Source organism: Haliotis rufescens, unplaced genomic scaffold (assembly GCF_023055435.1).
Source record: "Haliotis rufescens isolate VD_foot unplaced genomic scaffold, xgHalRufe1.0.p SCAF_137, whole genome shotgun sequence".
Taxonomy (NCBI): Eukaryota; Metazoa; Mollusca; class Gastropoda; order Lepetellida; family Haliotidae; genus Haliotis; species Haliotis rufescens.
Window position 1 is genome coordinate 388,751 of NW_025963821.1, and position 22,180 is coordinate 410,930.

The window sequence follows — 22,180 nt, forward strand, 5'->3', positions numbered from 1 at the left end:
GACCCAATACACAGAACCAAAGAGTGAGTCGGTCGTTTGGTCAGTCGGTTTGCAATACGAACATATTTCTTCAACATTTTGTCATCACAAGCAGAAGCATCTCTGCACTTGTACACAGCAGGTGTAATTCAAAATTAACATAACGGTTTTAGTTCCGTGTGATTGGATTTCTGACTGTCTGGTTTGTGTGCATGGTAGGAATACTGTTGTAAAACCATACACTTTTTATGCAACTTGTGTGAGTCGCAGGTGCTATCAGCAGGACAGAACATGCTTGTCTCTTTTCGCTGGCATCACTGGTTTTCAGTGGTCCGTTCATATGGTTTTCACCACTGTATGCCTTTCTTGCCCAATGGGGGCCACGGGTAGCCCAGTCATCCAAGGCGCCGCGATTCGCCGTGCAGAGTTGCGTCCCTTGGGCACGCCAGAAACCTATGATTGTGGGTTCGAATCCCGGTTCGCCCCGAGTACGTTTCTAGGTTTGTCAGCAACATCAAGCTGACACGCCGTGATATTACTGGAATAATGTTAAAAGCGGCGTTAAAACCAACTCACTCACTCACTCTTGCCAAATGGGATCCATTACGTCGCTTGATGGAGGCAAGCGCTGGCGTTATTTATTTTGGATGGAGATAAAAAATATAAGTTGACATCTAATGTAGCATGAAATCATGTTACTGACTAGGGCTGGATTACAGATCTCAATTTTGTTTGACGATGGTTTTAAAGCATTCTTATATGATAAAGCCTAAATAATTTACTTAATTTGCTGTACAAAAAAACACATTCAGCATGATTGATGGGTGACATGTAAACCAGTAGGGACAATAATTGTGCAACAACTCAGCTAACATGATGTTAATGTCAGATTACTTGGTTTCTTCGACCATAAAACTTAACAAATGTGATATAAAACTTATAAAAAATACATTTTGAGACTGTATAGTTTTTTCCCTTTTTTAAAGATAAAACTCAATTAGCCAAGAAGGAAACTCTATATTATGACATTTACTGAACGACACACATTAGGGACAATGAAGAAAGAACCAACAAGAAAACAGCCTTATCACTAATCCCGGCCATGGGGCACATTAAAATTTTGTTTGATCATAGAGAAGAGAATAACATGAAAGTTAATGTTAACTCCAAAACAGAGTCCTATAGATCCTTATGAAGTGATAGTGTGGCTTTATGTCTTGAGAAAATCTGATTTTTCGAACTCAGTCTTGATAAGTATCTCTTTCATAAACTTGCCAAGTTTCATTCATGTAACTTCAGAAGTTTGAGAAAACTTTCCCCGTTGCCGACTCGATGCACTAAAATGAAAAGGATTGATCAAGGGCCACAAGCCTGTAAACAAATAAGACGGCACCACAGTTCATACTCAGTCTTGACAAGTATCGCTTTGATAAGCAGGCAAACTTCCATTCATGTAACTTCTGAATAGGAAAATGTGTCCCCATTTCACAAAATATGCACTAAAATGAAAAGCACGGGCCACAACTCTGTAAAAATAAAATTAAGACACCAATGTTCGAACTCCTTAAAGATCATGAACAGTAACATCAGGGTATAAAATTGAATTTAAATAAAAAAATTTAAGAAGCAGACGGACGGACGGAAGAACAAACTCTGTTCCTACATTCCCTGGCCAAAATTTGAAAACCAGGGCCTGGAGCTGCTAATTTAAGATGGACTCCGTGGAGAGTCAGAGTGTCCCCAGCTTGTCGTGAACGGCCCTAAATGTAATCAAAACCGCTGAATTGGTTGATGTATGGCATCGTATTCCAATTGCATGGATTGATTCTCTGGATGTCAATCATTGCATTGCCTGGTCTACATGCTGTCATTGACTGCGATTATGGAGGGTTACGCAACAAGCAAACAAACAGTTTATCTTGGATATATTGACCAATCAGAGAGATGCTTTCTGACCTAAACAATTTGTGCCGAGTTGGTCTCAAAATAGCGAGTGGGTCGGCTATCGATAGATATGCTTTCATAGCAATAACGAGAGAGGGGTATCGTGTATTGGGATAGATAGAATAATCATCTTAGATGTGTGTATATGTACTCTGTTCTTCTCAACTGATCACTGAAACTTCAGGGCGAAAATTTGTTTTTGTGAGTTCAAGATGTTTTCTTGGGTCGCAACGTTATTTTAACTTTGAGCAACGTCGCGACCAGGAATCAATCTTCGTTCAACTTTGTAACAACGTGTGTGCCTGCTGAGAGGTATATGTTTTATGGTAACTTTATTTGTTCGAGTATTTTTGAGGACAATGTATTTATAAAGGAATACAGCCTCAAGCAAGCAAATAATGCTTGACCTCAATAAAGCAGTGTCATAGATATAACGTAGTGGAAGAGAATAGGGCTTTGTGAGAGAGTGATTACTACACCCTCAGATACCAGTTATGTTACAACCAGTTGTTTTCAAACCAGAGTAATTGACCCATCTAAATCTTGAGGCTATAATTCATGTATATTCGGATTAACAGACGAATTAAACTTCTGCTTCAAGGCCGAGTTCTCGTGTAGTTTGTTTGTTTGTTTGTTTGTCAAGATTGTGTGGACTGGTTTCAAATGGGTTTCACGCCTACAGGTGGTTACGAGAAATAAAACACCAACTATTCCCTCTCAGCAGTCCCGGGCACCAGAATAGGAAGTGTTGTATGTGGAACCTGTGCTTCTGAGACATGATTTCTCAAGTTTTCTGTTTGTTATGAAAATGTCTACCGTTGCAGAGAAGAAACCGCAGCTGTATGATGGGGGCATTCATCACATCGCCTGTGTACAACGCTGGCGACTAGCGGCGAAGTGCTCGGTCGGTGCATGGTTGAAGTGTCCACTGGATCCAGACAGGGTCAACACCAGAGGTAAGGGTTTTGTTGAAGCGTCAACCGGATCTCAACAGGGTTAATTCAGAGGCAAGGGTTTTGTTTGAGAATCTACCTGATCCAGACAGGGTCAACTTTAGAGGTAAGGGTTTTGTTGGAGCGTCCACAAGATGCAAACAGGGTCAGCATCAGATGTAAGGTTTTTGATGGAGCGTCCACAGGATCCGAATAGGGTCAGCATGCGAGGTAAGGTTTTTGTTGGAGCGTCCCCAGGATCCGAACAGGGTCAGCATCAGATGTAAGGTTTTTTGTTGGAGCGTCCACTATTCCAAACGGAGTCAAGATCAGAGGTAAGGGTTTTGTTGGAGCATCTACTGAATCCAAACGGAGTCAATATCAGAGGTAAGGGTTTTGTCGGAGCATCGACTGGATCCAAACAGGGTCAGCACCAGAGGTAAGGGTTTTGTTGGCGCGTCCACCGGATCTCAACAGGGTTAATTCAGAGGCAAGGGTTCTTTTTGAGAATCTGTCTTATCCAAACGGAGTCAAGATCAGAGGTAAGGTTTGGTTGGAGGATCCACAGGATCCGAACAGGGTCAGTATCAGAGGTAAGGGTTTTGTTGGAGCGTCCACAAGATGCAAACAGGGTCAGCATCAGATGTAAGGTTTTTGATGGAGCGTCCACAGGATCCGAATAGGGTCAGCATGCGAGGTAAGGTTTTTGTTGGAGCGTCCCCAGGATCCGAACAGGGTCAGCATCAGATGTAAGGGTTTTGTTGGAGCGTCCACATGATCCAAACAGGGTCATCATCAGAGATAAGGGTTTTGTTGGAGCGTCCACAGGATCCGAACAGGGTTAGCTTCAGAGGTAAGGGTTGTGTTGGAGCGTCCACAGGATCCGATCACTGTCATGTCCACATGCTTCAAGGAAGGACCGAATCATAGGCAGGAGTTTTGTTGAAGTGTCCACGGAATTCAAACATGAACAAAATAGAGGTCAAGGTATTGTTGGAGCGTCCACAGGATTCAAACTTGAAAAAAGGAGAGGTAAGAATTTGTTGGAGCATCCACAGGATCCAAAGAGGACAGAATTACAGCTAATGGTTTTGTCGGAGAGTCCAAGGGATTCAAACAGGGAGGGAAATGCATAGATAAGGGTTTTGTTGGAGCGTCCACGGGAGATAATCTGAGGTTAGGGTTCGTCCACGGGATTGAAACAGGTTCAGAATCACAGGTAATGGCATTTCGAGTGTGTGAGTAGCGCTTCGTTTCCACCGGTTTCTAGCATGCCTTTGCTTCTTCCTAATCAACGTCAAACACTGAAGGGTTGGACGTGCATGCAGTTGGTGCAAACATCGGTAGCAAATGTTGTAATGATGTGCAACGATTCTGTCAGGATACATCCAAACACAGGTTTTCAAGCACATCAGGCTCACATCACTCCTATGACTTTATGAGGGTTACCCAATCATTGTGTACCGGAAACATTCTTTCCTGATGGATTATTTGTCCTGTGTCAGTGGGCCGATTCTCAGATGATGCATATAGATATGCAATTTCGGACAGTAAGTGGAATCTCATTTCACTGTACTCATATCAGTTACATAATTTCCAATGGCTATTCCCAACCAGCTGATGCTAATGTGTAAGGGTGTCTGAAATGTGGATCGAAAGTTAACCACCCGATCCATTATGAAGCCTCTTACGACCTTCATAGTTTTCTAAGGATCTATTCTGGATCATAACTCTGGTTCTCCACTGCCATGTCGTTTAGACGATTGAAATGAATGATTGGATGGGTACAATGTATACCTAGGTTGTTGTAATAGCCTAATTACATCTTTTTTACTTATGACATGCATCCGTTTGCCTAGTTCAGAGTTCCATAGGGGTGGGGCAGCCTTCTGGTTAAAGCTTGTCAGGAAAAAGACCCGGTTCGATTCCCAGCAGGCGTACAATGTGTTGAGACAATTTCTTCACTCCCTAACTCACTCACAGGCCGAAATGACCACATCAACGATTCAGCTTTCGATGTTTATATCCCGTCTGACCAAATTGATTGGTCGCCTTTTACTGATAAAGTAGATGAACGAATAAGTAAGGTTGAAATACATGTTACAATTAAGAAACTTCAAGCTTTGGAAGATTACAGAATTGTCAAAATGTTATAATTATCAGGCAATTATCTTTTCTGAATTTTGTTTTCAATTCTCTATATGATAATTGGGAGTCTCCTGTGTCGTGGTCAAAAGCTATCATTATCCCATATTATGAGAGGAGATAAAACCTTACCTGAAAATGCGACATGTCTTCCAAGTGTTTTGGGCTTACATATATAAAACTCTGTTCAGTCTTCAATCATTTAATCATCATTATTATATTGTGCCTGAGAGTTAGAACATGACTCTCTCTCTCTCTCTCTCTCTCTCTCTCTCTCTCTCTCTCTCTCTCTCTCTCTCTCATGACGACGCAAAAACAGTAGAACAACAGAGCCGATGATTTCGTCGATGATTGGTAACGAGTGGCCTGCCACTCTGTTGATGGTCTCTGACTGCATTCGCCTGATGCCAACGTTGCCATAAACACCAAATGGTGTTTCTGTGGACGTTAAATTGTCTTGCAACATCACGTTGACTTGATCCTGCTTTAAGCATACCAATGGTTCTCAGACGTTCATTTTCGGACAGGCATGGCATTTTGTAATGTTGAATAATTGCGTTATTTTGTTGTTTTTCTGAGTGGTTGTTGTCAACACGATGCTAAACAATGCATATGGAATCCTGTTAACGCACATGTGTTTATACCAATTCCTGGGTAGTGAAGTGCATGGGGCTTGCATAAAAGTCAACTTGTGCATAGAATGCATGCTTTTCCGTAGCAGCTGCGTTTTTGTGACTTGATTCCATTCATGTGCTACAATATTGAAAACCAAACTTTTATTGTTTGAAAAATGCACTAAAATATTGGTGTCACGGGAACTTTTGTTGTTGAGTATATATTTGCAGTCAGTTGGCCTATTACTGTTTCGTTATGTGAGTGAGTTCCATCTTCAACATTCAGCTGAAGAAAAGGGATACACGACTTTCCCAGTTGAGGGGGGCGAGATCCATCTGAAGAGATACAATGTGGGACGTACATGGGACGGAGCCTTAGAGATGTGCAGGTCTGACGGCGCCACACTGGTCAAGATAGACACCGCGGAGAAAGAGGACATCGTCAGAGGCTTGTTCAATTTCAACTATGAAAAGACAAGTAAGTGACACTGACAGCACAGCTTCTGAATTCTACAGGTTTCTGGTTTCAACATGTGTGAGACTAAAATCCGACAATATCCAAGTCTAAGCAACCAATTATTGCCATAAAAGGCGACTATGCTTGTCCTAAGAGTCGAGAAACGTGATCGGGTGGTACGGCTCGCAGATTTGGTTGATTCATGTCATCGTATCCCAATTGCGTAGATCGATGCTCATGATGTCAATCACTAGAGTGTCAGGGGACAAGATTCGATTATTTACAGATCGCCGTCATATAGCTGGAATATAGTTGGAACAAAAGATGTGTCAGTCACACAAACCAATCAATCACAGCCTCTTGTCCGTCATTACCCTCGTCTGCCCCCTCCCATCAGTTTCACAGTAACAGAAGTTACAAACAGTTCAATCACCACCTTCTGTAAAACATATTCTCCCGTCAGTCATACAGTCGCGTCAGTCATACCAACCAATAAGTCAGACATTCCGGTCAATCACACTCTTTTGTCAGTCACAACCTCTCGTGATTTACACAAAACCTTAAGTTTAATCACGCCCTCCCGTCAATCACACCAACAAATCAGTCACACACTTCTGTCAGTCACATCCATCCTCCAGAAAAACAAAATCTCGATACTGTCGCGTCTTCACATCATTCCGCCACTCACACAACCCTCCGTCTCACTCTCCCGTCAGTCACACCTGCCCCTCATTCCCTCCAGTGGGTGTTTCACAGCGGCCCTGGATTGGACTGCGGGACACGACCAGGTCAAACGTTTACAGATGGACTGACGGTTCCGTCCCGACGTACACGAACTGGAACAAAGGGGAGCCCGCCTTTACATTTGAAGGCCAGGACGAGGACTGTGTCCAGATCCTTTTACGGATGTTTGGGTCTGTATGGAACGATAGTGACTGTAATACGTTACGCTGGTTTGTGTGTGAAATGTGATTTGAACATGTTCACCAAATAATGCCTGCAGAACCTGCCTATCCAATCATCGTTCATCAGGATGGAATGTCAACAGACAGACACGCATTTTAGTTATGGCATGGCGTGAGAAGTGATGCAGATCTTAGACATAAGCAACTTTTCACATACACATTTATCCCTCTTACATTTAACTCTCTGTCACTAAGTACCAAGCCTCATCAACCAGTGTAACCGTGATATACCGTGGAGATGGGACAAGAAAAGACACATGCCTTGTTGTGTGAAGGAGATGTCATGTCGATCCATAACATACCCAGAAACATATCAGCCCAACCACAGATTAACTATATTAATATGAAACAAGCGCGATATATACTCTTAAACAAAACCAACAACTTGGCATAGATGTAAAACCATTTTTTGCCAAATATCTAAACAAATTACATTAAATGAGAACCAAATAACTCAAACAGAAAGATGATGTGTCTATAATTCGCGAAAACACATGCAAAGCACATAAACGTATTGTTTGGGGATCAATTTTCCAGCTTCATCAAAACGCAACCGCCTGTAAAAAACGTGCAGCACAGGATCCTGCATTTAGGCATGCAGGCCCCCCTGCTGAATGGGTATAGACATCAACATCAACGGCTGTTCATACAGTCCTTATAACGGCAGTAGAGGCGGCGACAGAATGCCAAGACTGAATGCAGCTCAAGGGAACAACGCCATTGGGGGATTACAAGCTGGAGCAACTCATGAAGAAGTGGCCAGGCACTTTGGCGTATCCAGACAGACAATCTCCGCACTGTGGACCCGATACAACAACACTAACAGAGTTGACGACAGACCAAGGTCAGGAAGACCAAGGATGACAACCCAAGCACATGATCGATACATCCGGCTGCGACACCTCCGAGACCACACTACCACAGCCACGTCTACAACCACACAGATCCCTGGGGTACGCAGAATATCAGATCAAACGGTACGCAACAGATTGAGGGAGGCTGGACTTTTTGCACGAAGACCTGTTCGACGTCATGTATGGACCTCACGTCATTTGGCGGACCGTCTGCTTTGGTGCCAACAGAGGGTTAGGTGGGCACGTGCAAGGTGGGGAAATGTACTGTTTACTGACGAGTCCCGTTTCCTACTCACACGTGCTGATCGGCACGCACGTGTCTACAGTCGTCGGGGTGAACGTAACGCCCCCAACTGTGTGCAGCAGGTTGTCCCATTTGGCGGCGGGAGTGTCATGGTATGGGCCGGAATTCATCACGGAGGTAGGACGCCTCTCGTGCATGTGGCAGTTGCATTAACAGGTGTGCGTTACAGAGACTTGATCCTACAGCCTTACGTTCTTCCTCACGTCAACGTTCATGGCGGACAGTTCCAGCAGGACAACGCTCGACCGCATATTGCTCGTGTTTGTCAGGACTTCTTACAGCACAACAACATCCAGCCATTACCTTGGCCAGCCCGGTCACCAGACTTGTCCCCGATTGAGCATTTGTGGGACGAGTTGGATCGACGCGTTCGCAGAAGGAATCCACTGCCCCGAACCCTTCCGGTGCTTCTTGATGCACTTCAGCATGAATGGCAGCACTTGCAACAGAGTTTTATTGACAACTTGATTGCATCTATGGGTCGTCGATGTCAAGCGGTGATTGATGGACGTGGTGGGCACAACCGATACTGACATTTTCTGTACCCCTGTGACATTAACTGTATCGTGTACGTGTGTCTGTCTAGGTGACACGATTAATGTTTTGAACTTTGTACATTGATCTTCAAACAGTGTTTCAATTATGGTTTCTTTGTCCTATTTTGAAACAATCGCATTATATTACATTTTGAAAGTCGGTGTCAAGTTTCTTTTTTTTAAGAGTATATATTGTGTCAGTACATTAAGACAGAACTACTTGTATACTATCGGGTTGTTTTAGTTAGCAATGTCAAACTTAATGCTTACTAAATATCACCTTTAAATTAAAGTATTATGCCACTTTTGTTTTACACAAAGTCGTTAGATCAGATTATACATTTGTTTGAGTTTATTGGAAAATGTTCGTCATTCAGTTTGTGTTAATACTTAATCAATCAGGGTGGCCTATTGTGGATTTTCAATTCCTGGTATAGAACACTGCTTTTCGCGTGCTTGGGCAAAGTCACTGAAGCCCGCGTAAAAGGACTTATAACATCCTGTGTACTGTGATTCCCTGCCTTCGTTACCACCAGGAGACACGTTAAGTTGAATGTGTGTGAACTTGAATGTATGCGATGTAGAACTGATTGCTTGTTTGAAAAGTATTTTGGAAACTTCAAAATTTTAGCGTGTTTATGTTTCAAAGTATTTTATTGGTTATCAAAGATTGTAACTGAGTTACATTGATTTTGTTGAGATTCGGTAGAAACTCATTGCATTGTATTTGGACAGTGGCTCGTCGTCGGGAATGTTGTGCAATTTAATCTAAGCAGTCAGGAGGTTGCTTTACTAGTATTTAGATGCTACAGTGGGGTGTAAACTTCCACAAACAGCGAGACTGGTCTCGCATTGTATAGGGTCTTACAGCATTGGACAAGTGGGTCAAGAGCGCGTGTGCCTAATCTCTCACACATTCTGTCTCACACCTATCTTCATGAAGTCAAGACAAGCTTTCATTGTGAGGATCGCTCATCGTCCCTAAATTCCTTCCGTAGCCCATCTCGGAAGCTTGACCACTGTCACTGCTGGGTGAATATATATTATTATCACTGACAGCAGCTAATCACCTTTGTATTTTGTATTTGACACTGACCTATGCACTTGGCTTGTTTTTCTAATGACCGGATGCCTTTGTGATTACAACTGACCACTGACAGCAGCCGTGACTAGTTTTTTTATCCTCTAATGAAGCTAAAATGATTTTCGGTGAACTTTGGCACCTTCTCGTAGAAGTAACAGATGCATGGGACAGATTATAATCGTAGATATAAATCTTCCCCGGCATTAACAAGGTGAGGACAAAATGTGGTAAATACAAAATTAACACAGAGAGGCGGTGTAAATAAAGTTGTTTCGTTATTTTCTTATGCCTTAATGCCAGATAACATTATCAAAACATAAACAGCTCAAATTGGTTTTGCAAATTCTGAAAAAATGGGGACAGGATATTCTTTACACACTATATTGCCTGTGAGATTCACTGTGCACAGGTGTTTACATGTATATTTCATCGTTTCAGCCGTTCTTTATTGGAAATAAAATTACACTGTGGTGTCATGGCTATTGCTACGTAAGGCGTGGTAGTATTTGACTCCCGGCCTTCATTACAACGAGGTGACTTGTATTTGTTTTCTGTTTAACACCGCACTGAGTAATATTCCAGCTATAGGTTGGTTGGTTTGTTGTTTAACGACGCACTCAGCAATATCCCAGCTATATGACGACGATCTGTAAATAATCGAGTCTGGACCAGACAATCCAGTGATTAATATCATGAGCATCGATCCACGCAATTGGGATTGATGACATGCATCAACCAAGTCAGCGAGCCTGACCACCCTATCCCGACAAGCATAGTCACCTTTTACAGGAAGCGTCGGTTGCTGAAGACCTATTCTTCCCCGGAATCTTCACGGGTCTCCACATAAAGAAAGGCAGTCTGTGAATAATCAATTCTGAAACAAAAAGTCCAGTGACATCATGAGGATCGATCTTCTTAATTGGGATGCGATGACATGATATCAGCCAAGTCAGCGAGCTTAACCACCCGTTCCCGTTAGTCGCCTCTTACCATACACATTGGTTGCTGAAGATCTATCGTAACTGGTCTGTATTCTTCACGGGTCTGGTAATTTAACATATGCCAATGGTGAAGGTGTCATTGAAGGATACAAAATACTGTCTGAACAGAAAGAACTTTACACAATCCTGTATTCATCTAGAAGTTCTAATATGGACAACTCTTTTGAAATCAGACAAGTATTAGATGGTGTCTATAATCACTTGCGGATAGCATTGAAAAACCTGTTGAAATGTTTGAACTCACAAAAGCCCTTGCCTGGATGTGTCCCCAGACGATTGTTTTTCATTCTTTTGGAATGACTTAGGTTTATGGGTTTTTAGGTAAATATACAAAAATTAGATTAATCAGATAATCTCAACTATAGTCAGAGGAATAATGACATGTATTCTGAAACGAAACAAAGACAGGAGGTTTCTGAAAAAAACAGGCGACCAATTTAACAATTTTAAGCTCTTGTATAGAAACCAGAATTAAGGAAATGTTCGATACATTAATTCATAGTAACCAAACCGGCTTTATATCTTGTCCATGGATGGATGAGTGGAAATGATAGAAGCATGTATGATATCATGTGTGTAGCTGAAAGAGAACAATAGGGCAGGACTTTTATTACTTATTGTTTTTGAAAAGGGTTTTGACACAGTTTCCAAACGATTTATCTATTGACTTGGTTATGAAATAATTTGGTTTCAGACCAAATATCATGAAATGGGTTAATATCTTAATAATGATTTGGAATAAGAAAGGCTTAAAAGGAATAACAATAAACGATGTGGAGTATAAATTAGGTCAATATATAGATGATACACAGTTATGTTAAGATGGCTCTGAAGAGTGTCTTAGAGCTGCATAGATATTTTGAATATATTTTACAGACACGCTGGCCTTGAGGAAGATATAGACATCACTAAAGCTATATGGGTAGGTTCAATGGCAGGAAGCTGCACCAACCTCTGTTAGGACACAACAATATACTGGCATGAGGCAAACTTTGAAGTTTTGGAATAATATTTAGTCCCACATTACAAGATCTACGGGTAATAAATACAAGAAAAAAATTCGAACATATTAATAGATTATTGGGGAGCAAGAAAAAACACATTGACATTAAAAGGTAAAATCGCATTTACTAAGACTCTGGCTCAATCAACATCAGCACTTGCAAACCCACCCGATGTTTTATTGGAAAATTTAATAAACTATTTCAATATATTCATATGGAATAATATATCAAACCAAAGCAATCCGCTTTGAATAGGAAAAATAAAGAAGCTGGTCTGAGAATGATTGAAACCTGCAAACTTATTAATTCGTTGATTTATATATTCATTTTTAAGGAGAAGTTTACAAAAACGACCTTGTCAACTTTGAAGAATTTTCAGTCAAAACATATTTTCCTTGTTGGGTGCAAATATTGTTCAGTTTCTTACTTTTACAAATCCCTTCTGGATGGATATATTTAATAGTTGGTGTAATTATTACAGAAAACATAAAGTTAACAAACAAACTGTTGAGGATATTTTTATCAGAACCAATATTGTTCGATCACTGATCTAAATATAATTTCATCTTAAAACATTGGTTTGATAAGGATATTGATTGTTTAAAAGATCTATGTAGCAACAACAGATCTTTAACATTTGAAGAATTGCAAGACAAATTTCAAATCAAAAGGTACTTTACTTGATAATAAGTATCCCTAAATCATGGACAAAAAAATGAATGGCAGATTTTGAATCACAGCTAGTTTAAAGAGACATGTTGAGAGACTTGTTGATAAGAACAAAGTGTTCCAGATTATTTTGTGATAAACTCATAGCTTCCACTAACTTTTCACTGATGTGTGCGAAAATCTTAATCAAAGCATTTTGTGGGATAATGTTTTTACTAATTGTAAAATGTGTACCAATGATGTAAAACTAATTCATTTCCACTACATATTCATAAATATAGCTCTTTATACCTAAAAGTAATGATTGAAAAAAAAAATTGATGATAGTATATGCTCTGAATCTCAAAACGTATACCATGTATATGTAGAATGTGTTTTTGGAATGGTGGTACCTGAACACGAAACTTGCATATGATTTTCATTTCACCAGTATAGATAACTTACTTTGCTACAGCTAAAAACATTCTCATTTCAACCCTATACTTCTTCTTGCAAAACGATACATTCACCAGTCAAGTATTAAGAAAACCCCATATACTTTCCTTTCTTCAACAAAAAATATTGAAAAATATATGAAAACAAATTATTGCAATGAAGAATAGTGGTATTAAAATATGTATAGTGCCCATATCTTGGTCATGTTTCATGAACCTTTGAATTGCCACACTTATATACCTCATGTACCTGTGTTACAGATATATGTCTAATGAATTGAAAGATAAAATATTTAACAAAAAGAGAAAAGGTTTTATAAATTGTAGCTGCTGAATACACGTAAGGAACTTAGGGTTTTTCCACATCAGTCGCCAAAAACCAACATGTTGAAGTTTGACAATCACAACTACTACTACTTCTACTACTACTGCTGCTACTACTACTACTACTACTAGTAGTAGTAGTAGCAAACATGGTGGATGGGGAGTAGTGGTGTCGAATTTCCTTTCTGCATTATAGCTACCCCATAATTCACTGGTTCCCGACAAACAAATAAATGAAGGCACATTGAAACAGATACTGCAATATCTTCTTCAAAATGTTGATTCTTGTCCACGATTTCTGGTTGTTCAAGGGGTTGTTGGTGAGCCCCTCAAACTCAATCCTTTTGTAGTTTCAAATTCAAATGTAGGTATGTGTTGTACGATGACAAATGTTACTACTCTCTGGTCTGGTTCACTGCTTATGGAGTGTGCAAAGAGACAGCAATCTTCGAATCAACGTAAGCCGATCATGTTGAGAATACAGAGCAGAGATTGGTGTATCAAGGTGCATCTTAGGTAAAACAACTACTTCAACAGAAAAGATCGTGGCAGCATCTTAATAACAAATATGTATCAAATTACATTTACCCCCAACTAAGCAAAAGCCTGTCGCCATACCCTAGTTTGCTCTCGTTGCAGTAAGGCCCATGATAGCACAGACTGTATGGATACCATCAAATGTGCACACTGCAATGGTGATCACATGTCAACACAGACCCAGATTCTGAAAATAAAGTGTGCAGATGATATCTCCTTTTCAGACGCCAAGAAACTAGTATCAACCACTTCCACTTCTTCACTGACCTTTTCTGATGCAATCTCCTCTTCCCCTGTCAAGTTTGATAATGGTTGTCAAACAGCTATTAGCTGAGTGTCGAATGATCAGAAAAATATTGTATCAAATTGATGCTGATGACAACAGGTACATAGATAGAATAGGAAGAGTGCTCACTCAAAGTTTCACCAAGTTTATAAGCAGCATCTGATTTATTAGTTAGTAGTTGGTCCCAAGTATTAAGATGGTGAATACTAGACTAAGTTCCCTTTTTGGACCATGTCCCATACCATGGACATTAGACTTTGTGAAATCATTTTTGACACATTATTTCGTCAAGATGTGCGTTTAAAATTAAAAATGTATTCAAATTGGCGACGGAAATAACATTCTGCCTTTTCCCTAACCTTCCCAGGTTATTGGCAAGCATCGCTAAATCACAGTTTAGGTATGTGTGGCATTGCAGAGGACTTTGGAACACATTTTTCAATTGTTTTCATTAGTTCATCAGGAAAGCATTGTTTGGGATCAGGAACGTCAGTAAGCCGATCAACCTTTGGGTTGATTGTACAGAGATTCAAATGCAAGCCCTGCGTGATCGAATACCAGCTTCACGGAAACGATTAAGCTGTGTCCATTTAGAAACATTAACACTATGGTGTTCCAGGAGTTATATGTGACCAGTCACATTTTGTAAGGAGGAACATCAGATGGGATATTTATTTCTCATCAACATCCATTAAGTTTCTTTGCAATAGTAACAGTTCTCATTTTGTTATTTTTTCAAAAAGATATTGTGATGATCTTGTATTCCAGCGAATGTGATACGGAAAGCCCGTCAAGGTCCCAACCTTGCATCTTCTGACATTGGTTTAGGATTCCGACAATACAGAGTGGTTTGAAGCAGTTTAGTATTTATTTTGCAACGATAGCAATTTCCACTTTGTGTTGAGTACATATGTCACAGCTTTCTTCATAATGCAAACATTGTTATTATTATAAATATTTCAGATTTAAACCCTTGGTTTCTTTATTATTGCTGCCTCTTGAAATCAGAAAACAACATCGGATACTGTTCTATCGATTTTACACGAGGCCGCAGAGAAAAGTGACTCATCCATGAGATATGAATTTCCAGGTGTATATTTCTAATGCAAATTATGTAATCTTTTGGGTTTACTATTGGTAGTTTGAAAGGCCTACTCAGAAGCTTTAAGAAAATTGTTGTAGGGATCCTAACAAGTATTGATTAGCGCCCATAACGTGGTGGTTCCACGACTGTCGGCCAGTTGTTGTGGGTTTTTGCTCGAGCAATGATCACGAATACCCTGCTGTGTTTCAACATAATAATAGCTATGGCAGCCCGGTTCCCGAACTCGGAGAAAGGTAAGCAGTGCTGTCAGGGTGCTATCACAGTCTCTCTCAGGGTGCTGTGAGATTCTGTTGTCAGGGTTCGTGAGAGTATGTTGTCAGGGTGATGTCATAGGCTACTGCTACCATAACGAGAAAGGCCGTTGTTTTAGTGCAGTGAGAGTCTGTTGTCAGGGTGCTGTCATGGGATGTTGTCATGATGCTGTGAGAGGTTGTTGTCAGGGAGCTGTGAGAGTATGTTGTTGGGATGCTGTCATGGGCTGTTGTCAGGGTACTCTCATGGGCTGTTGTCAGTGTGTTCTGAGAGTCTGTTGTCGGGATGTTGTCATAGGCAGTTGTCAGGATGCTGTCACGGTCTGTTGTCGGGATGCTGTCATAGGCAGTTGTTAGGGTACTGTCAAAGGCTGTTGTAAGGGTACTGTCACAGTCTGTTGTCGGGATGCTGTCATGGGCTGTTGTCAGGGTACTGTAATGGGCTGTTGTCAGTGTGTTCTGAGAGTCTGTTGTCGGGATGCTGTCATAGGCTGTTGTCAGGATACTGTCATTGGCTGTTGTCAGTGTGTTCTGAGAGTCTGTTGTCGGGATGCTGTCATAGGATTTTGTCAGGGTACTGTCATAGGCTGTTGTCAGGGTACTGTCACGGTCTGTTGTCGGGATGCTGTCATAGGCTGTTGTCAGGGTACTGTAATGGGCTGTTGTCAGTGTGTTCTGAGAGTCTGTTGTCGGGATGTTGTCATAGGCTGTTGTCAGGGTACTGTCACGGTCTGTTGTCGGGATGCTGTCATGGGCTTTTGTCAGGGTACTGTAAGGGGCTGTTGTCAGTGTGTTCTGAGAGTCTGTTGTCGGGATGTTTTCATAGGCTGTTGTCAGGGTGCTGTCACGGTCTGTTGTCGGGATGCTGTCATAGGCTGTTGTCAGGGTACTGTCATGGGCTGTTGTCAGGGTACTGTCATTGGCTGTTGTCAGTGTGTTCTGAGAGTCTGTTGTCGGGATGTTGTCATAGGCTGTTGTCAGGGTAATGTCACGGTCTGTTGTCGGGATGCTGTCATAGGCTGTTGTCAGGGTACTGTCACGGGCTGTTGCCAGGGTACTGTCACGGTCTGTTGTCAGGTTACTGTCATGGGCTGTTGTAAGTATGCTGTGAGAGTCTGTTGTCAGGGCGCTGTGAGGGTCAGTTGTCGGGATGCTGTCATAGGCTGTTGTCAGGCTGCTGTCACTGTTGTCAGGGTGCTGTCATGGGCTGCTGCTGGCGTGTCGAGAGAGGCTGTTGCCAGGGTGCTGTGAGTGGCTGTCGTCAGGCAGCTGAGAAGGACTGTTGTCAGTGAGCTCTGAGAGGGGCTGTTATTAGTGTGCTGTGTGAGGCCGTTGTAAGGCAGCTGTGTAGGGCTGTTGTCAGGTTGCTGAGAGGGACTTCTGTCAGTGTGTTCTGAGAGGGACCTATTGTCAGGGTGCTCTGGGAGGGGCTGTTATTCGTGTGCTGTCTGGGGCTGTTGCCAGGTTGCTGAGAGAGAGTGTTGCCTGGTTGCTGAGAGGGACTGCTGTTAGTGTGCTCTGAGAGGGGCTGTTATTCGTGTGCTGTCTAGGACTGTTGTCAGGTTGCTGAGAGGGAGCGTTGTCAGGGTGCTAAGAGGGACTGCTGTAAGTGTGCTCTGAGAGGGGATATTATCAGTGTGCTGTGTGGGTCATGTTGTCAGGGTGCTGTGAGGGCCATGCTATCAGTGTTCTGTGTAGGCCATGTTGTCAGGGTGCTCTGTGGGACATATTGTCAGGGAGCTGTGTGGGCCATTTTATCAGTGTTCTGTGTGGGCCATGTTGTCAGGGTGCTCTGTGGGCCATATTGTCAGAGTGCTGAGAGGGACCTATTGTCAGAGTGCTGTTTCATCTGCATTCTGTGCTAAAAGGTACTCGTCATCTTTTATTCGGAGATTAATTCTTAGTCACTTAGGCAAGTTCTTTATTAAATGTTCTATTATTCAATAGTGTGTCAACAGTAAGATGATGTATTTCTGCAGTTTACTTTCTCTCCAAGTCAGCTTTAATTCCTTCAAGATTATGTTTTATTTATGGTCTTTTAGTGAAATCAATATGAAACTATACTAACAACAACAGTTTTTGGGCCGCGCTTTGTCACATAATGCAAGACACTAACTTATCTCTATAATGAAAACTTTATTCGATTCGGGTTAACAGCATCTTCCCAGGGCAAGTGAGTTAACTGACTATAAAAGTCCAGTTTCCACCCTTGCCGAACTAGGCTGGTATTATGGAGTTACATTTTGGCTGGGCTAACGAGTCTATGCATAGTCCAATCAAAATCGCGCACCGAAATCGAAATCCGGTTTGTAAAATGTACTGCAGATTTCTGTCGATTGCAGGATTTGCAAAGCATGTGCACCGCCAACTCGTTGTCAACACATATTTTCCAAGTATTTTCATGTTTTTGCAAGTGATACGAGAGGTGGAATCTGATTGGTCCATAGGACAGGCTTAGAAGGGACATAACTCATAATAACCACTAGTGGCGCTACGGTCGAGCCCGGGAATTCCAGCCTAGTTCGGCAAGAGTCAGTAATCTCCTTTGCCTCGGGAAACTGGACTTTTATAGTCAGTTAACTCGGGAAGATGGGTTAACAGAAAAAATGAAGAGATAATGTCTGATGATGGCTCCTCCTGCTCTTCTGTTTATAGGCCGATCTCTAGTGTTGTTAGTTTGTTTCCAGAAGCTCCAGATTGCGTTCCTGCGCAGATTTAACTGACATACCCCTTCCCAGTGTGCTGTTCCAGTTTCAATGATTCCGTTGCTCTGAACTGACTAACTTGAATTTACATCCAGTGTTTGGATTTTAGATTTCAGGACTCACAGTATCTTGTTAAATTAGGGGATGAAACATTGAGATAAGTAGTAGGTATTCCCGTGGCTATTGATTGTGTCCCTCTCCTAGCCTAGTGGGTTAAGCATTTGATCGGCTAGCCGAAGACCCGGGTTCGATTCCCAGATAGGTACAATGTGTGAAGCCCAATTTTGGTGTCAGCCCGCCTTGATATTGCTGGAATATTGCTAAAAGTGGCATAAAACCATACTCACTCACTCTTTGATCTGTTTCTCTTTGAACATGTATTGGAAGTTTTGGACTACCTTAGTTAAATCTGAGAGAGGACATATTTTGAAAACGTTCAACATAAGTTGCAGATGTATAATGACCTCATTTCTTTTAAACATGTCTAGATAAATAAATATCTTCAACTCATCTATCTACCAGCTTGGGAATCAAAGAAACCACTGAGAAACTATTCAGTATCTGGATCTACGTGTATGTAAATACATTTTAAATCTATTGAATAAAATCACATTAAATAAATAGTAAATAGTTTGACGAGTTTCATCTATCCTTTCCTGTTTGGACCCAGGACACAGAACCAAAGAGTGAGTCGGTCGTTAGGTCAGTCGGTTTGCAAAACGAACATATTTCTTCAACATTTTGTCATCACAAGCAGAAGCATCTCTGCACTTGTACACAGCAGGCGTAATTCAAAATTAACATAACGGTTTTAGTTCCGTGGGATTGGATTTCAGACTGTCTGGTTTGTGTGAATGGTAGGAGTACTGTTGTAAAACCATACACTTTTCATGCAACTTGTGTGAGTCGCAGGTGCTATCAGCAGGACAGAACATGCTTGCCCTTTTCGCTGGCATCACTGGTTTTCAGTGGTCCGTTCATATAGTTTTCCCACTGTATGCCTTTCTTGCCCAATGGGGGGCACGGGTAGCCCAGTCGTCTAAGGCGCCGCGATTCGCTGTGCAGAGCTGCGTCCCTTGGGCACGCCAGAAACCTATGATTGTGAGTTCGAATCCTGGTTCGCCCCGAGTACGTTTCTAGGTTTGTCAGCACCATACCCTTGCTCGTGGGTTTCACCGAAGTAGTAAACGTCTCAGACCTACATCACTTCGGGCCTTCCTCCCACATCAAGCTGACACGCCGTGATATAACTGGAATAATGTTAAAAGCGGCGTTAAAACCAACTCACTCACTCACTCTTGCCCAATGGGATCCATTACGTCGCGTGATGGAGGCAAGCGCTGGCGTTATTTATTATGGATGGAGATAAAAAATATAAGTTGACTTCCAATGTAGGATGACTGTGTTGAAGGTGAGATCATATTACTGACTGGGGCTGGATTACAGATCTCAATTTTGTTTGACGATGGTTTTAAAGCATTCTTATGAGATACAGCCTAAATAATTTACTTAAAGTGCTGTACACGATATTCAGCATGATTGATGGGTGACATGTAAACCAGTAGGGACAATAATTGTGCAACAACTCAGCTAATAGGATGTCAATGTCAGATTACTTGGTTTCTTCGACCATAAAACTTAACAAATGTGATATAAAACATTAAAAAAAGACATTTTGAGACTGTATAGTTTTTTCCCTTTTTTAAAGATAAAACTCAATTATCCAAGAAGGAAACTCTATATTATGACATTTACTGAACGACACACATTAGGGACAATGAAGAAAGAACCAACAAGAAAACAGCCTTATCACTGTGCCCCGCCTTGGGGCACATTAGAATTTTGTTTGTTCATAGAGAAGAGAATATCATGGCAGTTAATGTTAACTCCAAAAGAGAGTCCTATACATCCTTAAGAACAGATGTGTGTGGCTTTATGTCTTGAGAAATCTGATATTTCGAACTCAGTCTTGATGAGTATCTCTTTGATAAGCTTGTCAAGTTTCATTCACGTAATTTCAGTAGTTTGAGAATACTTTCCCCATTGCCCACTAGATGCACTAAAATGAAAAGAATTGATCAAGGGCCACAAGCCTGTAAACAAATATTGACGGCATCACTGTTCGTACTCAGTCTTGACAAGTATCGATTTAATGTGCAGGCAAACTTCCATTCATTTAACTTCTGAATAGGAAAATGTGTCCCCATTTCACACAATATGCACGAAGTTACTTAAAATCAGTGTCTATCTGTGACGTAGCTAAGGCATTTTATAAGTTTTATTTATTTTGAAACAATTTTGAAGGGCACTAGGCCTAGCCAAGCGGGATTAGTAGCAATGTATGTGCTTGTAGACCTATGCGGCTTGAAACCTAGTCCACAAATAAAAATAGCTGGATTTAGCCGAATTATGTTTGAATTGTTACCTTGTTTCGTTTTGTCGCTGTGTGAACATATGATTGCACTTGTTAACGTTATGACAGGACAGGCCGACTGTCAACAGCGTCTGAACGTGGCCGTGACGTCTCATAGACTAGGGTTAGAGTAGCTTCCCTTTGACAAACTCTAGCCGACAGACGGATGGATTGCCGCGAAATGCAAGTAAAACAAAAATTGTTTTGCATATAAGCTGCTTCGCCAGTGTATGAGAAACAGATTTCAGTTGGAACATCATTGGGTACTGTCACTGTCCGACTGACACATCACACCCTGTGATGTAAAAAATATTAATGATCACATTCCAGGAAAACTCGCAATGTTTAGGCAATGTTTGTGAGAGAGGGAAAGCGATTTTCAAGCCCATGACTAAAGAATGGCATTATATGATGAAGAGGTTATCACGTTTGTGTGTTTTGTGATGGTAAATATCCTGTATCAGGAATATACACTATGTATTTAGCTCGCCAAGGCTCGCAAAATGCAATCGTCATAGCGACTGATTTACGACTACCATTTTCTGAAGTACATTTGACTCCAAAGGCAAATTACCCTGGAGCCATGTCTCCATAACTTAATTGTCATTAAGTTTTAGGCGCTCATCCCCGTTGTTAATCCTCACCAACATTTCATTGTATATTGACTGACAGCCAACCTGGGCTACTTTATCACTTCCCGTTAATTACTATTATTTATAGTATGACATTTATTGCCTTAATTGCTCACCCCACACCCACCCAACCACCCCATCCCGAAGTCCCATGTCCAGAGCAACGTCATTGTCTTTCCATTGTTGTTCATTACTATAATTGTGCTACCATTACACTGTTACTAGGGTGTGAGGCAGGCTTGGTATTCCGAGTGCTGAGGGACGACCTCGAGCAGGATGTGCCGCTCGTAGGAAACGTCCTGAAGTGAGCTTGAGCTCCGCTCACCTCATGTTTGCCTGAGCTGGAAGGTCCGCTCATCGCTGTGTTTGTGTTGTCAGAGCAGGTATTCCACTCATTGTGCAATAGTTGTTTATTGTTTACATGTTGTGCATGAAGCGTTCCGGGACGGTGATGTCGATTTTGTCCTTTATTCCCCCGAGAGCTATTTCCCCGTCAACATGCGTGTTGACACAATGTTTATTCCTAATGAAGGATATTTACCATCCCCAAACACACTCGCGTGATAAGTTCTATATAGCCGTATATGTTTTACACGTGTAATTTGGCGTGAGATACGCTTGTTGAAACTGTTTGGCAGTTGTAATAACGTTAATCCTCAGTAGGCCATGGTTGCCGGGCTATCAGAACTTTTCACTGTATTCCATCTCAGTTCTCACGAGGTTCGACCGCCTCCGTTGTAGAGTGGTTAGACAGTCTACCTTGAAAGGCCACATCACTTAAAAAACTGAACAGATGGGATAGCTCCGCAAAACCTTCAGTCGTCTGTACCAGTACCAAGCAAAATATTGAAACATCCAAGAACCATGAATTCATCATGGCAGTGTCAACACATGTCTTCTGTAAACGTCATCACATTCTGAAAGTCGTGTGGAGTCAGATTGTGGACAGACAGACAGATAATTAATTTATTCCAGTCTTACCTCAGATATAATACATGTAAAGTA

General features: G+C 41.5%; 2 protein-coding genes across 2 annotated transcripts; one reads left to right on the plus strand and one right to left on the minus strand.

Annotated features, from left to right (window-relative positions):
- Window positions 1–2,731: 2,731 nt before the first annotated feature.
- On the plus strand, window positions 2,732–7,043 carry LOC124126684 (C-type lectin-like). The gene is made up of 4 exons (XM_048395002.1): window positions 2,732–2,879; window positions 3,643–3,708; window positions 5,901–6,092; window positions 6,814–7,043. Exons 1-4 carry the CDS (start codon window positions 2,732–2,734, stop codon window positions 7,041–7,043), a joined length of 636 nt encoding a protein of 211 aa, XP_048250959.1.
- Window positions 7,044–15,467: 8,424 nt separating this feature from the next.
- LOC125378976 (ice nucleation protein-like) lies at window positions 15,468–21,505 on the minus strand. Its single transcript, XM_048395003.1, has 2 exons — window positions 21,501–21,505; window positions 15,468–16,608 (listed from the first exon to the last, which is right to left on the minus strand). The coding sequence occupies exons 1-2, from the start codon at window positions 21,503–21,505 to the stop codon at window positions 15,468–15,470; spliced, it is 1,146 nt and encodes a 381-aa protein (XP_048250960.1).
- Between the last annotated feature and the right edge of the window lie 675 nt (window positions 21,506–22,180).

Bases quoted from the DNA above. Each gene is read 5' to 3' on its own strand.
- LOC124126684 (XM_048395002.1), top strand. From the start codon at position 2,732: ATGTCTACCGTTGCAGAGAAGAAACCGCAGCTGTATGATGGGGGCATT. The intron at 2,880-3,642 runs GTAAGGGTTTTG...TGATCCAAACAG, and splicing joins AGACAGGGTCAACACCAGAG to GGTCATCATCAGAGATAAGG. The intron at 3,709-5,900 runs GTAAGGGTTGTG...TTCAACATTCAG, and splicing joins GAACAGGGTTAGCTTCAGAG to CTGAAGAAAAGGGATACACG.